General features: G+C 42.9%; 1 protein-coding gene across 2 annotated transcripts in view; it reads right to left on the bottom strand.

Annotated features, from left to right (window-relative positions):
- Positions 1-13,633, bottom strand: part of LOC126999797 (protein tweety-2-like) — a 39,326-nt gene that overhangs the window by 15,984 nt on the left and 9,709 nt on the right. For both annotated transcript variants that reach the window (XM_050862747.1, XM_050862758.1), the window contains exons 2-7: positions 4,586-4,839; positions 4,005-4,165; positions 3,381-3,492; positions 3,077-3,262; positions 2,676-2,830; positions 2,004-2,076 (exon numbers count right to left, since the gene is read on the bottom strand). In XM_050862747.1, the coding sequence (XP_050718704.1) occupies positions 2,004-2,076; positions 2,676-2,830; positions 3,077-3,262; positions 3,381-3,492; positions 4,005-4,165; positions 4,586-4,726 (828 nt within the window). In that variant the 5' untranslated portion in view covers positions 4,727-4,839. The remainder of the gene's footprint in view (positions 1-2,003; positions 2,077-2,675; positions 2,831-3,076; positions 3,263-3,380; positions 3,493-4,004; positions 4,166-4,585; positions 4,840-13,633) is intronic.

The raw sequence follows: 13,633 nt of genomic DNA, 5'->3' as shown, positions 1-13,633 counted from the left end.
GTCTGAGGCTAAGCGTTCTGCAGCCTCCAGCCTTGAGTCGTTAAGTTCCTGTAGGGTGGGTCTTCTATTAAAAGAAGTTGAGTAATGCAGAGTGGAATCATCGGCGTAGGAATGGATAGGACAGTTCGTTTTGGAAAGAAGATCATCAATGAACAACAGAAAAAGAGTGGGAGATAGGACAGAACCCTGTGGGACACCACTGTTAATAGATTTAGGGGAAGAACAGTGACCGTCTACCACGGCAGAAATAGAACGGTCAGAAAGGAAACTGGAGATAAAGGTACAGAGAGAAGGATAGAAACCGTAGGAGGGTAGTTTGGAAAGCAAAGATTTGTGCCAGACCCTATCAAAAGCTTTTGATATGTCCAGCGCAATAGCAAAAGTTTCACCGAAAGCGGCTAAGAGGATGACCAAGAGTCAGTTAAGAAGGCTAGGAGATCACCAGTAGAACGCCCCTTGCGGAACCCATACTGGCGATCAGATAGAAGGTCAGAAGTGGAAAGGTGCTTTTGAATCTTCCAGTTAAGGATTGATTCAAAAGCTTTAGATAGACAAGAAAGTAAAGCTATAGGATGGTAGTTTGAGGGATTGGAACAGTCACCCTTCTTAGACACAGGCTGTATGAAGGCATACTTCCAGTAAGAAGGAAAGGTAGATGTTGACAGGCAGAGGCGAAAGAGTTTGACCAGGCAGGGTGACAGCACGGAGGCACAGTTTTTAAGGACAATAGGAGGCACTCCATCAGGTCCATAAGCCTTCTGAGGATTGAGGCCAGAGAGGGCATAGAAAACATCATTTTGAAGAATCTTTATAACAGGCATAAAGGAGTCAGAGGGGGGATGAGTAGGAGGAATATGCCCAGAATTGTCCAGAGTGGAGTTTTTAGAAAAAGTTTGAGAGAAGAGTTCAGCCTTAGAGATAGATGAGATGGCAGTGTTGCCGTCAGGACTGAGGAGTGGAGGGAAAGATGAAGAAGTGAAGTTGGAGATGTTTTTGGCTAGATGCCAGAAGTCACGGGAAGAGTTAGAGAAAGTAAGGTTTTGGCATTTTCTATTAATGAAAGAATTTTTGGTTAGTCGGAGAATAGATTTGGCACAATTTCGGGCAGAAATGCAAAGTTCATAATTAGCATTAGTTTGCAGGCTCTGGTACCTTTTGTGAGCTACCTCTCTATCATTGACAGCACAAGAACAAGTGTGGTTAAACCAAGGCTTTTTAGCGTGAGGAGTAGAGAAAGAACGAGGAATGTATGCCTCCATTCCAGAGACAATCACCTCTGTGATGCGCTGAGCACACACAGAGGGGTCTCTATCCTGGAAGCAATAATCATTCCACGAGAAATCGGAAAAGTACATCCTCAGGTCGTCCCACCGAGCTGAAGCAAAATGCCAGAAGCATCGCCTCTTCGATGGGTCCAGAGGGTGTACAGGAGCGATAGGACAGGAGGCAGAAATAAGATTGTGATCGGAGGAGCCCAACGGAGAAAACAGTTTGACAGAATAAGCAGAAGGGTTTGAGGTAAGGAAGAGGTCTAGAATGTTGGGCCGGTCTCCAATGATGAATACTATCAATTATCATTGATTTTGAGTTAAAAATTATTGATACCATCTAAGACAGCTGTTTTGTTAATTCATAAGATTGCTGATTATAATTATTAAACAGCCCTGGTGCTGCCCTCTTCTGAGGAAAGTAGTAGTAAACTATAAAGTAACAAAACAGTTGCCTGCAGCAGTAATAATAATTCTGAACTCAAGATCAATGATAATTGACAGTATTTGTCATTGTTGCCTGCATATTATTGCTACTGACGACCGTTTCCTATGTGTAGGCTATCACTTATTATCCATGAAATCAGACACACTGTGAGACACAGAGCATGATAATGCACACTTCAAACTTGGGCGCCACGACTACAGTAATGGCTACAGATGATAATGATGAAATGCTGTGGTGTTTTCATTATGTCAGACCAGCTACAAGTAAGAGTGTGGTCCAATACTCACAACAGAGGTCACCAGGTAGAGTGAAGTCAGGCCCCAGCACAGGATCATGGCCAGGAGTCCAAGCACTGAAAACCTGCCATGGAGAGAGAAGAAGGCAATGACAAATATTATCTCATGACCATAACTGTTCATGGGTTAAAATTGTCAATTGGATGAGTATGGATTTCAAGGAAGGACAATACAAGCTTGACTCAAATTCTGTAAATAACTACAAGATGAATATGTACATCAAGAGTTTCAAAGCAGAGTACCAATCACCTCTTTCTTTCACTCTCAATTTTCCTTCCAAAACCCTACCCATACTGAACCCTCCCCTCCTCTTTCTTACATGTCTTCTCTACCCCTTCCCAGTTTCTCTCTTTCTTTCCCCCTTCAGAACACTTATATTGCCCTTAATAAAACACTTTCCTTCTATCTCACAGCACTTCCTTCCCCCTTCACAACACTTATTATCCCCTCAAGACATTTCCCTTCTCAAAATACTTCCCTCCCATCCTTATAACTTCCCTCCTCCTTAACAGCACATTGCCACCCACACCTTCTATGCTCCTTTCAAAGCACTTTTGCTATTGATGTTTTTCGTCTCATACTAATAAAGCTGAGTGCCACCCTCAAACCCTCCCTAATGCTTCCCTGGTGTGCCTATCACCAGCCAGCCTGCGAGTGCCTTACGTGATGAGTGTACACCTGGAGTGCCGCGCCACGCCCACCATCACCACCAGCACCACCATCATGAGGATGCCTGTCAAGCCCAGCGTGCCCACCCACCGGCCCAGCTCACCCAAGCCCAGCAACCGCACCAGGCCGCCCATCTCTGCCCCGGACATCTGCAAAGGAACCACCCAAAGGTCAGTCAGCAAAGGTTCAGAGTCTGTGGTGAGACAGCAGCAACCCACAAAGTTTTAGCTTCACTACTGTTAACTGCATGTAAAACTGGCAGGCAAATGAGGCAATCCACCAAAATATAACTTTACAATAGTCAGTGCCATCAATCAATACACAAAATATATCGGCACAAAAGCAGTACCTTCATTTCAGCCAATGGCACTGTATTTGCCAAACAGTTTCCTTACCATAGAGTTAATATCATCCACATTGATGAGAAGGACTTCTGATATGTTCCCTTGCATGTAGTGAAGACTTTCTATGATGAACATTTTCACGGTGGAGTTGTCAATCTTCTCTCGCTGGACTGTCTCTTTGAAGAGGTTCAGCTGTGGCTCCAAGTTTTTTCTAATCGTCTCGTCAAACATGTACGTCTGTCAAGGCATAAAAAGAACCTTTAATATCTCCCTATGTAGAAGAGAAGATTACTGTAGCAGAAGTGAGAATTTGGAGAGGGCTGTGTTCAAGTAACAGAGGAGGGCACTGCTTCACCTGGTTGCTGAGGGAGTGCACCATGCTGCTGATGTTGTTGAGGGAGTGCACCGTCTGTGTCACCCCCTCATGCACCTCCTCGTTCCCCCACACACTCACACCCAGCGCACCCCTGGAGAGGAAGAGGCTGATAATAATAACACTAATAATAATAATGATAATAATAATAATATTAATAATAACAATAATAATAATAATAATAATAATAATAATAATAATAATAATAATAATAATAATAATAATAATAATAATAATAATAATAATAATAATAATAATAATAATAATAATAATAATAAAAATACTACTACTACTAGTACTACTACTAGTACTACTGATGATAATAATAATAATAATAATAATAATAATAATAATAATAATAATAATAATAATAATAATAATAATAATAATAATAATAATAATAATAATAATTTTTTTACGGCAAAAGATACACCAGGAGTAAAACAAGACACTGTAGAAGTTCTCAGATGACCAAGAAAGTAATATACGGCACAACTTAACCTGGCCTTGTCTTGCCCTTCCAGAATTCTTCTTTTTTTTTATATTCCCCCGACAAGAAACAGTTCCGACAGAAGCCAAATGGCCGACCCAAGCCGAGCAACTCACAGCGTCAGGATTGCGAAGAGAACGAGGGTGACCTTGAGGCAGGTGATGGAGCCCGGCTTGCGTGGGCGGTTGTCGCAGCATCGCGTCAGCAGGTACAGCAACAGCACCAGCAGCGTCAAGATCAGCAGCCCAGCGGGGACCGACCCAATGATTCCAAGGCTCTGGAAGGGAGGCCATGGTCAGACACAGTTGGAAGCATATCATCAGTCGTCTAATATCAAAAGAGATTATAGGAAAAACTGATATTGAACATATGATGATGATGATGTAAGGGAGGGAACAAAGGCAACACACCATGACTTCCTTTACTGTGTTTTGCCAATAATAGAGGAAGCACGCGACCAGGAAGGCTTAGGCCCGGAATGGACACAGGCTGAAGATAGTCTAACGTTGATTAGGAATAAGAAATTGACTTTGGTAGATCATGTCATGCATAGAATTGATAACAAATGGATAACTAAAGTAACAGTGTGGCAACATATGAATTGTCGTTATCTTGTCTTACAGCAGTTGATGATAATGAGGAGGAAGTGCGTCAGGTTGGCTTAAGTTTTAAATCAGGAATTATTATTTCCCCTCACCTCTTGGTATATGGGGGAGAAAGGGTTGAAGGTGGAGTTGACGTATTGGAGCGTGAGGTTGATGTGTGGCGTGTTGTGGAACCACTCCACCCAGAAGGCCCGCCGCACCACCGCCTCCGACACCACGCTGTGCACCTGCATCCTCCTCCCTCCCCGGCCGTCCCTGGGGCGGCTCCTCCTCCTCCTCCCTCCTGACCTGCAGCGGTGACCCTCGCGACCCCTACCACACCACCCGCCACACTCTCATGCTGGAACTGGAAGGATAACACGCTGCTTTCTATCATCCGAAACCTTACCACCGTCACTACTGATTACTAAGTTCTAGTTATTTAAATTGGTGCTTTGGACCCAGGAGTTAGTGGTGATGTTAGCAAGTTTGCAGAAAACACAAAGATCAGTAGAATAACTGAATCCTGGAACTGGAAGGACAACATACGCCACTTTGCATCATTTGAAAACTTAACACCGTCACTAAGCTACTAATTCCTGTGTCAGAGTTATCGTTTACATTAGTAGTGATGTTAAAAGGTTTGTGAATGATTGCAAAGAACTGCAGAACAATTGAATCATATCAGGGCTCTATATAGTGTTCTGCAGACCTGTGTGTGTGTGTGTGTGTGTGTGTGTGTGTGTGTGTGTGTGTGTGTGTGTGTGTGTGTGTGTGTGTGTGTGTGTGTGCTAGATATGCATATCAATTAGAAACCTTGAATACAACATTTTCATATCCATTCACACCCATTGTGACAAAAGATAACTCATGATATTTTGGCTTTCAATATGTGAATGAATGAGGTTGTTGAGTTTAATTATATCTGTGAAGTCTGGGGTCTGGACCGCGACCTTTATGAAAAAAAAATAAAACTATCCTTTCCCCTCTTTTTACCACTAACACACACACTTACCTCACCGCCCACTCCATTCCATACCCACTCTTGCCTTCCCCTTTCCTCGCAGCCCGGGGGTCGTATTTTTTATTAAACATTTCGGCGTCAAAGCTCACATCACATTTGGCAAGGATTTCGTAGGAGTTTATATCATTTCTAGGAACAGTTTTATGATCCTGCAGGTAGTAGTTTGACCCTTCTTCAGTACTACCATGAACGTAAAAAAAAAAAAAAAAAAAAAAAAAAAACTGATTTCCTTTCTGGACTTCGGAAATAGTTGATGTGAGAGGCGGATGCGTCTGAGAATACCAAACAGCAGGACCGCACCGCCCCGCCACTCGCCTCGCCTCGCCTCGCCGGGACAAGCAACAGGGAATCGATATAACGTGAATCTCGCACAGCATGCAATCGCCTCTTTAATGATGAGCCATTCCCACGCAAAGCCCTTGCTCCCCCTCCCCTTCCCTCCCTCCCTCACCTTCCCATTATCCTCCCCCCTCCCTCCCTTCCACAACGCACACAGCCCCATTTCGCCCGACACACACACACACACACACACCCACACACAGTTGATACACTAAGATTCTCTCTCTCTCTCTCTCTCTCTCTCTCTCTCTCTCTCTCTCTCTCTCTCTCTCTCTCTCTCACCCCTGGGTGTCAAAATCGCGTCAAACCTCAAATTCTCACTGCAATGCATCGATGCGGCAAATAAAGCGAACAGAATGTTGGGCTTCATTAAAAGAAATTTTTTATTAGAAAATAAAGTAATACTTCCGCTCTACAATAGTTTAGTCAGACCCCACTCAGAATACACAGTACAGTTTTGGTCACCCCACCATGCAAAGAACATTGCTAAATTAGAAGGTGTTCAACGTCGGGAAACAAAAATTATCCCTTCCTTACGCAACAAACCCTACGACGAAAGGTTTTCCACCCTTAACATGTTCTCTTGAGAAACGTCGCCGAGGAAAACTGATCGAATGTTTTAAAATACTAAATGGATTTACGAACGTGGACAAATCAAAATTGTTTGATTGATGACACTTTGCGTACGAGGAATAATGGCAGAAAACTTAAATGTAGACACGTAAATTCAGACTGCACCAAATTTTTCTTCGCTAACGTTGTAGTGCAAGAATGGAATAAGCTCCCACCTTCAGTGGTCCAGTGTAACACGAAGATTGACTCCTTTAAAAACAAGCTCGGCCGACACTTCCTTCAACTTAATATTAACTAGAGTTGAAATTCAAGATTTTGGAGCCGTCTGATTAATGTAGACTCACTTAGGTTTAAGGGCAGACCACCTAGTCTGGACCATGGGGTCTGTGTGGTCTGATTTTCCATGTAAATCCACCTGGTACTCCGGCTGCCCAGACTTAAAGAGAGAGAGAGAGAGAGAGAGAGAGAGATACTGCTGAAGACCCCCCCATTCATTCAGTTATCTCTCTCTCTCTCTCTCTCTCTCTCTCTCTCTCTCTCTCTCTCTCTCTCTCTCTCTCTCTCTCTCTCTTAATCTCTCTTCCCCACTAACATACTCTTCCCTTGCCATCCACCCTCCATCCTTAGCTTTTCGCCTCCCCTACCCCCTTTTTCAAGCAGACAGCAGCACAGGTTGGACGCTCCACATTGAAATTCCTAAAGGTCGAAGAGGTGACAAAACTTACTTCAGCTTTGGCTTGGTTTCCTAGAGTAATGGCGAGGTAGGTATATGATTCTTTCTTCCTTTCTTTCGCTTCACCCCCCCTCCCCTCATCCCTCTTCCTTCCTTCATTTCTTCCTCTACGCATTGATTTCAAGTGTTTTTCTTCCTTTCTTCCCCCATCCCCTTTTCCCTAATCGGAGTAATGATGAGGCCTGTAATTCTTTCTTCCTTTCTTCTTTTCTTCCCCACCTATTTTATCTTTCTCCCTTCTTCTCTTTCGTAATATTTCCTTCCTTCCTTCCTCTACGTATTGATATCAGATGTACTTTTCTTTCTTCCTCCCTTTCTCCCCCCCCCCCCATCTCTTTTTCCCTTCTTCCCTCTTTTTTATAGTTTCCCTCCATGCTTGGGTGCAGCTTAGGTATGGTTTCCTTGGAGTAATTAATGGCGAGGCATGCATGTAATTCCTTCTTCCTTTCTTCCTCTCTATATCTATACTAAACATTGAGCCTTTTCGAGGGTGTTTTCCGCTATCACCTATTTCCCAATTATTATGATACAGAATATACATGAACCTAACGCAAACTTACACTACAAAAAATTATACATACATAAACACCCCCCTGCCCCTTTTTCCCTGCTTCTTTCTTCCCTTTCTCGTCTTCCCTCTACGTACTAATAAGATGTTCTCTTTTTGTTTAGGTCAATCAGCTTTTCATCTGCTTTTGTGTTTCATGACTATAGTTCCTGTGAGGCGGAGGATGCGTGGTTCGATTGGCGTGTAAGTGCATGAAGAGCTTTATTAATGATGTTGTCAGTAAAGTTCTGGCATTAAACGAACTGAGGCGAGATTCTCAGGCACTTTCGGCTCTCACTACAGAAATTTCCAAATGCCACAAAGGAGATTATTTGGGTTCTAAAGAGGGGTTGTTTTTCATGCCCCTGGTGCAGAAGCATTAACAAACAATCACTATTAATAAAAAAAACTACCCATGGAAATACCCACAACCTCTACCAAAGCTTTATCAAATGAGGGTGCGTAACAAAGTTGCCAGATTATCTTACTCAGCCTCTTATATTTACCGACTTCCGACCCAAAAACTGTCTCGTGGACCCCAATAAGGAGATTCACTTAAAATTATCGTTAAAATAGTTAATTCCTGATGTTTCTTGGCAATAGTTAGGCGTCAGAAACCGGTAAATACTATGGTCTGAGGAAGACAATCTGGCAACAGTGGTGTGTAAGCATGGTGCAGAAACATTATCGAACTATCACTAAGCATAAAAAAAAAAATACCCATGTAAATACCCACAACCTCCACCAAAGCTTTATCAAATGAGGGTGTGTAAGCATGGTGCAGAAACATTATCAAACTATCACTAAGCATAAAAAAAAAATTACCCATGAAAATACCCACAACCTCCACCAAAGCTTTATCAAATGTGGGTGTGTAAGTTTCGACACGGTTGAGAATACGCGCCCAGGGTTACTAACGTTTTCCAAGGCCAGGGAGGAGCTACGTCGGGTTGTCATGAGTGTTTTTCCCCTTCACGGCGCAAAAGCCTTGTAAAACTACCGCCAGACTCAGGAAAGCACCCATGGAAACCCAGACAACTTCCGCAAGAGCCTTTAGAAATAAATGGACTAAGGTTCCGAAGAGTTTGATAATATGGACCTAAAAGCCCCTTCACACTGAGCCGACTCTGGACCATGACAACCCAGCGACTCCGGGAACACGAGGTCTTGGGTGTGTAATGTTAATGTGAAAGGGTTGCACATGATCAGAAAGACAATGTGCAACCCTTTCACATCAACATTTCACACCCAAGACCTCGTATACCCCGAGTCGCTGGGTTGTCGTGGCAATCAGTCGGCACAGTCAACAGGGCCAAAGACTCGTAGCATAGAGGGTTTCAGTCAGATGAAATTCGGGACAGTAAAGAAAGACCCAGGTTTACCGCTTGAGGTGGTGGATGAGTGGGACAGATAAAGGTAAGGACCAACACGGTACTGGATGCCTTCAAGAAAACGTCCGATAGATACATGGCTAGGAAAGATAAGGAAGGATACAGACTCATAATGTTCTCATGTGTGATGCTGGCAAGGGAATGTGTCTTGAGAGCATGGAAAAGGCTGAACATCGAGAAGAAAAGAATGAAGAGGAGGAGGAGGACGAGGAGGTGATAATAGTGTTGGTTCAGGAGAAAAGCTGGCTGAGAGAGAGAGAGAGAGAGAGAGAGAGAGAGAGAGAGAGAGAGAGAGTAGGAGAAACGTGTCAAGAAACATGTATCAAGAAGTTAACAATAAAAACACAAATTATTGAGCTGGTGTGTGTGTGTGTGTGTGTTCGTGACCTTCAAGTGGATGAGGGAGTTTCTGCACAATTGCTGCTGTATGATAAAAGAATATCATGGTTTTGATCTCTCTCTCTCTCTCTCTCTCTCTCTCTCTCTCTCTCTCTCTCTCTCTCTCTCTCTCTCTCTCTCTCTCAACCTCGTCGTTACCCTTCACACACACACACACACACACACACACACACACACACACACACTGCTGATAACAGGTACAAACGCAATGTTACCGACGCCACTTACTTGTGCGATAAAGAAGATAAGAAGTTATACTTGATAAAAAGACAAACACGAGGAGAGAACAGTATTATTATTATTATTAGTATTATTATTATTATTATTATTATTATTAGTAGTAGTAGTAGTAGTAGTAGTAGTAGTAGTAGTAGTAGTAGTAGTAGTAGTAGTACTAACATGTGTATTTCACCTTTTTTTTTTTGTGTGTGTGTCTGTGTGTTCTAGGTTAATTTTCTCTCCTATCGAGTCCTGTCTTGTCCCATTCCAGAAGAGAGAGAGAGAGAGAGAGAGAGAGAGAGAGAGAGAGCGTCCTCCCAGAGAGGGTGGGGGGGGTGGGGGGGGCAGGAAGAGGATCAATAAGAGGAGGCAAAAAGTGAGGTTAGCGTCTCTGTGATGCAAGCGTGTGGAGAAGGAGGAGGAGGAGGAGATGGAGGAAGACGAGGAGGACAACGACGGGGACGTGGAGGAAGAGATCATAAATTTAATAATAATAATAATAATAATAATAATAATAATAATAATAATAATAATAATAATAATAATAATAATAATAATAATAATAAAAGAAAAAAACAAGAAAAAAAGAAAATAGTAGAAAAAGAAAAAAGACGAAAAAGATGTGGAGGAAGTGACGGTGCTGGAGGACATTATTATTACAAAGAGAAGATAAAGAAAACGGAATAGTTGTGTCGCCTCGTGTTTCTGTGCCGAAGAGAAGAGTTGAGGGATTACGTCGTGTATTGAAGTGTAGTGTAGTGGTGCAATGTAAGTAGTGTAGTGGTGTAGTGTAAGTAGTATAGTGGTGTAGTGTAAGTAGTGCAGTGGTGTAGTGTAAGTAGTGTAGTGGTGTAGTGTAAGTAGTGTAGTGGTGTAGTGTAAGTAGTGTAGTGGTGTAGTGTAAGTAGTGTAGTAGTGTAGTGGTGTAGTGTAAGTACCAGGTAGTGTAGTAGTGTAGTGTAAGTACCAGGTTGCGTAGTGGTGTAGTGTAAGCAGTGTAGTGGTGTAGCGTAAGTAGTGTAGTGGTGTAGTGTAATTAGTGAAGTGGTGTAGTGTAAGTAGTGTAGTGGTGTAGAGTAAGTAGGTAGTGTAGTAGTGTAGTGTAAGTAGTGTAGTGGTGTTGTGCAGTGGTGTAGTGTAGGTAGTGTAATGGTGTAGTTTAAGTAGTATAGAGGTGTAATGTAAGTAGTATAGTGATGTAGTGTAAGTAGTATAGTGGTGTAGTGTAAGTAGTGTAGTGATGTAGTGTAAGTAGTGTAGTGGTATAGTGTGAGTAGTGTAGTGGTGAAGTGTAAGTAGTGTAGTGGTGTAGTGTAGGTAGTGTAGTGGTGTAGTTTAAGTAGTATAGAGGTGTAATGTCAGTAGTGTAGTGATGTAGTGTAAGTAGTATAGTGGTGTAGTGTAGTGATGTAGTGTAAGTAGTGTAGTGGTATAGTGTGAGTAGTGTAGTGGTGTAGTGTAAGTAGTGTAGTGGTGTAGTGTAAATAGTGAAGTGGTGTAGTGGTGTAGTGTAAGTAGTGTAGTGGTGAAGTGTAAATAGTGTAGTGGAGTAGTGTAAGTAGTGTAGTGGTGTAGTGTAAATAGTGTAAGTAGTGTAGTGTAAATAGTGTAGTGGAGTAGTGTAAGTAGTGTAGTGGTGTAGTGTAAGTAGTGTAGTGGTGTAGTGTAAGTGGTGTAGTGGTGTTGTGTAAATAGTGTAGTGGAGTAGTGTAAGTAGTGTAGTGGTGTAGTGTAAGTAGTGTAGTGGTGTAGTGTAAGTAGTGCAGTGGTGTAGTGTAAGTAGTGTAGTGGTGTTGTGTAAATAGTGTAGTGGAGTAGTGTAAGTAGTGAAGTGATGTAGTGTAAGTAATGTAGTGGTGTAGTATAAGTAGTGTAGTGGTGTAGTGTAAGTAGTGTAGTGGTGTAGTGTAAGTAGTGTAGTGGTGTAGTGTAAGTAGTGAAGTGGTGTAGTGTAAGTAATGTAGTGGTGTAGTGTAAGTAGTGTAGTGATGTAGTGTAAGTAGTGTAGTGGTGTAGTGTAAGTAGTGTAGTGGTGTAGTGTAAGTAGTGTAGTGGTGTAGTGTAAGTAGTGTAGTGGTGTAGTGTAAGTAGTGCAGTGGTGTAGTGTAAGTAGTGTAGTGTAAGTAGTGTAGTGGTGTAGTGTAAGTAGTGTAGTGGTGTAGTGTAAGTAGTGTAATGTAAGTAGTATAGTGGTATAGTGTAAGTAGTGTAGTAGTGTAGTGTAAGTAGCGTAGTGGTGTAGTGTAGTGGTGTAGTGTAAGTAGTGTAGTGGTGTAGTGTAAGTAGTGTAGTGGTGTAGTGTAAGTAGTGTAATGTAAGTAGTGTAGTGGTGTAGTGTAAGTTGTGTAGTGGTGTAGTGTAAGTAGTGTAGTAGTGTAGTGTAAGTAGTGCAGTGGTGTAGTGTAAGTAGTGTAGTGTAAGTAGTGTAGTGGTGTAGTGTAAGTAGTGTAGTAGTGTAGTTTAAGTAGTGCAGTGGTGTAGTGTAAGTAGTGTAGTGGTGTAGTGTAAGTAGTGCAGTGTAAGTAGTGCAGTAGTGTAGTGTAAGTAGTGTAGTGGTGTAATGTAAGTAGTGTAGTGTAAGTAGTGTAGTGGTGTAGTGTAAGTAGTGTAGTGGTGTAGTGTAAGTGGTGTAGTGTAAGTAGTGTAGTGTAAGTAGTGTAGTGGTGTAGTGTAAGTAGTTTAGTAATGTAGTGGTGTAGTGTAAGTAGTGTAGTGGTGTAGTGTAAGTAGTGTAGTGGTGTAGTGTAAGTAGTGTAGTATAAGTAGTGTAGTGGGGTAGTGTAAGTAGTTTAGTAGTGTAGTGGTGTAGTGTAAGTAGTGTAGTGGTGTAGTGTAGTGCAAAACGGAGACACACAGGCCGGTAATCTCAGGCGCTTTCGGCTCTCACAAGAAACACTTCCAAGAGCCACAAAGGAGATTAGTCGGGTTATCATGGGTCTTTGTCACGTTCACGGTGCTGAGGCCTTGTCAGACAATCACTGGGCGTATGAAAACTACCCAGGGACGTATCCACAACCTCCACCAAAGCCTTCTCAGATGTGGGTGAGTAAGCCCCGACATGCTTGAGGATATGAATCACTTCCCCCTCAGGAGAAATCGAGAATGAAGTCACGGAGGAAGAACATAAGCGGAGCCTAAAATTTCCGAAGTCATGAATGAGACCTTAATAAGCTTACGGGAATAGCAGGAGAGGGGCGTCAAGCTTACACAACTGACAGGAGCGGGGATTCAATCTTACGAGAAGTCATGAATGAGACTCTGATAGCTTAGGGAATGACAGGAAAGGACCGTCAAGCATAACAAGTCATCTCATTTTCTTTGCTTCCACATTTTCTCCTCCTTCACCCCCTCCTCCTCCTCCTCCGCGTCTTGTCACCGCTATCGCCTTCATTCATTTATGATTCAAACATTTCAATAGCCAGTTGGACACATGATTTAAAGACCCGCATTCCTTCTCTCTCTCTCTCTCTCTCTCTCTCTCTCTCTCTCTCTCTCTCTCTCTCTCTCTCTCTCTCTCTCTCTCTCTCTCTCTCTCTCTCTCTCTAAGCCCTCCCTGAAACCGTCCCGAGGCCAGTGAGGGCAAAAGACTTGAACGAGAAGAGGGCGAGCACGAAGAAGGAGGAGGAGGAGGAGGAGGAGGAGGAGGAGGAAAAGAAGAGAAGAGGAAGGAGGAGGAGGAGAAAAAGAAGAGAAGAGGAAGGAGGAGGAAGAGGAGAAGGAGGAGGAGGGGAAAATGAGATAAGGTATGGTAATTAGGATGGAGGAGGGAGAGAGAGAAGAGGAGGGGGAGGAAGAGGAGATACGTAAGTGACAATGGGTTGAAGAAAGCTAATGATCTTGTAAATGGAGGAAAAGGAGGAGGAGGAGGAGGAGGAGGAGGAGAAGGAAGAGGATGGGGAGGAAGAGGAGATACGTAACAGTGACAATGGGTTGAAG

Source organism: Eriocheir sinensis, chromosome 2 (assembly GCF_024679095.1).
Source record: "Eriocheir sinensis breed Jianghai 21 chromosome 2, ASM2467909v1, whole genome shotgun sequence".
Taxonomy (NCBI): domain Eukaryota; kingdom Metazoa; phylum Arthropoda; class Malacostraca; order Decapoda; family Varunidae; genus Eriocheir; species Eriocheir sinensis.
This window is presented reverse-complemented; position numbering and strand designations above follow the sequence as displayed.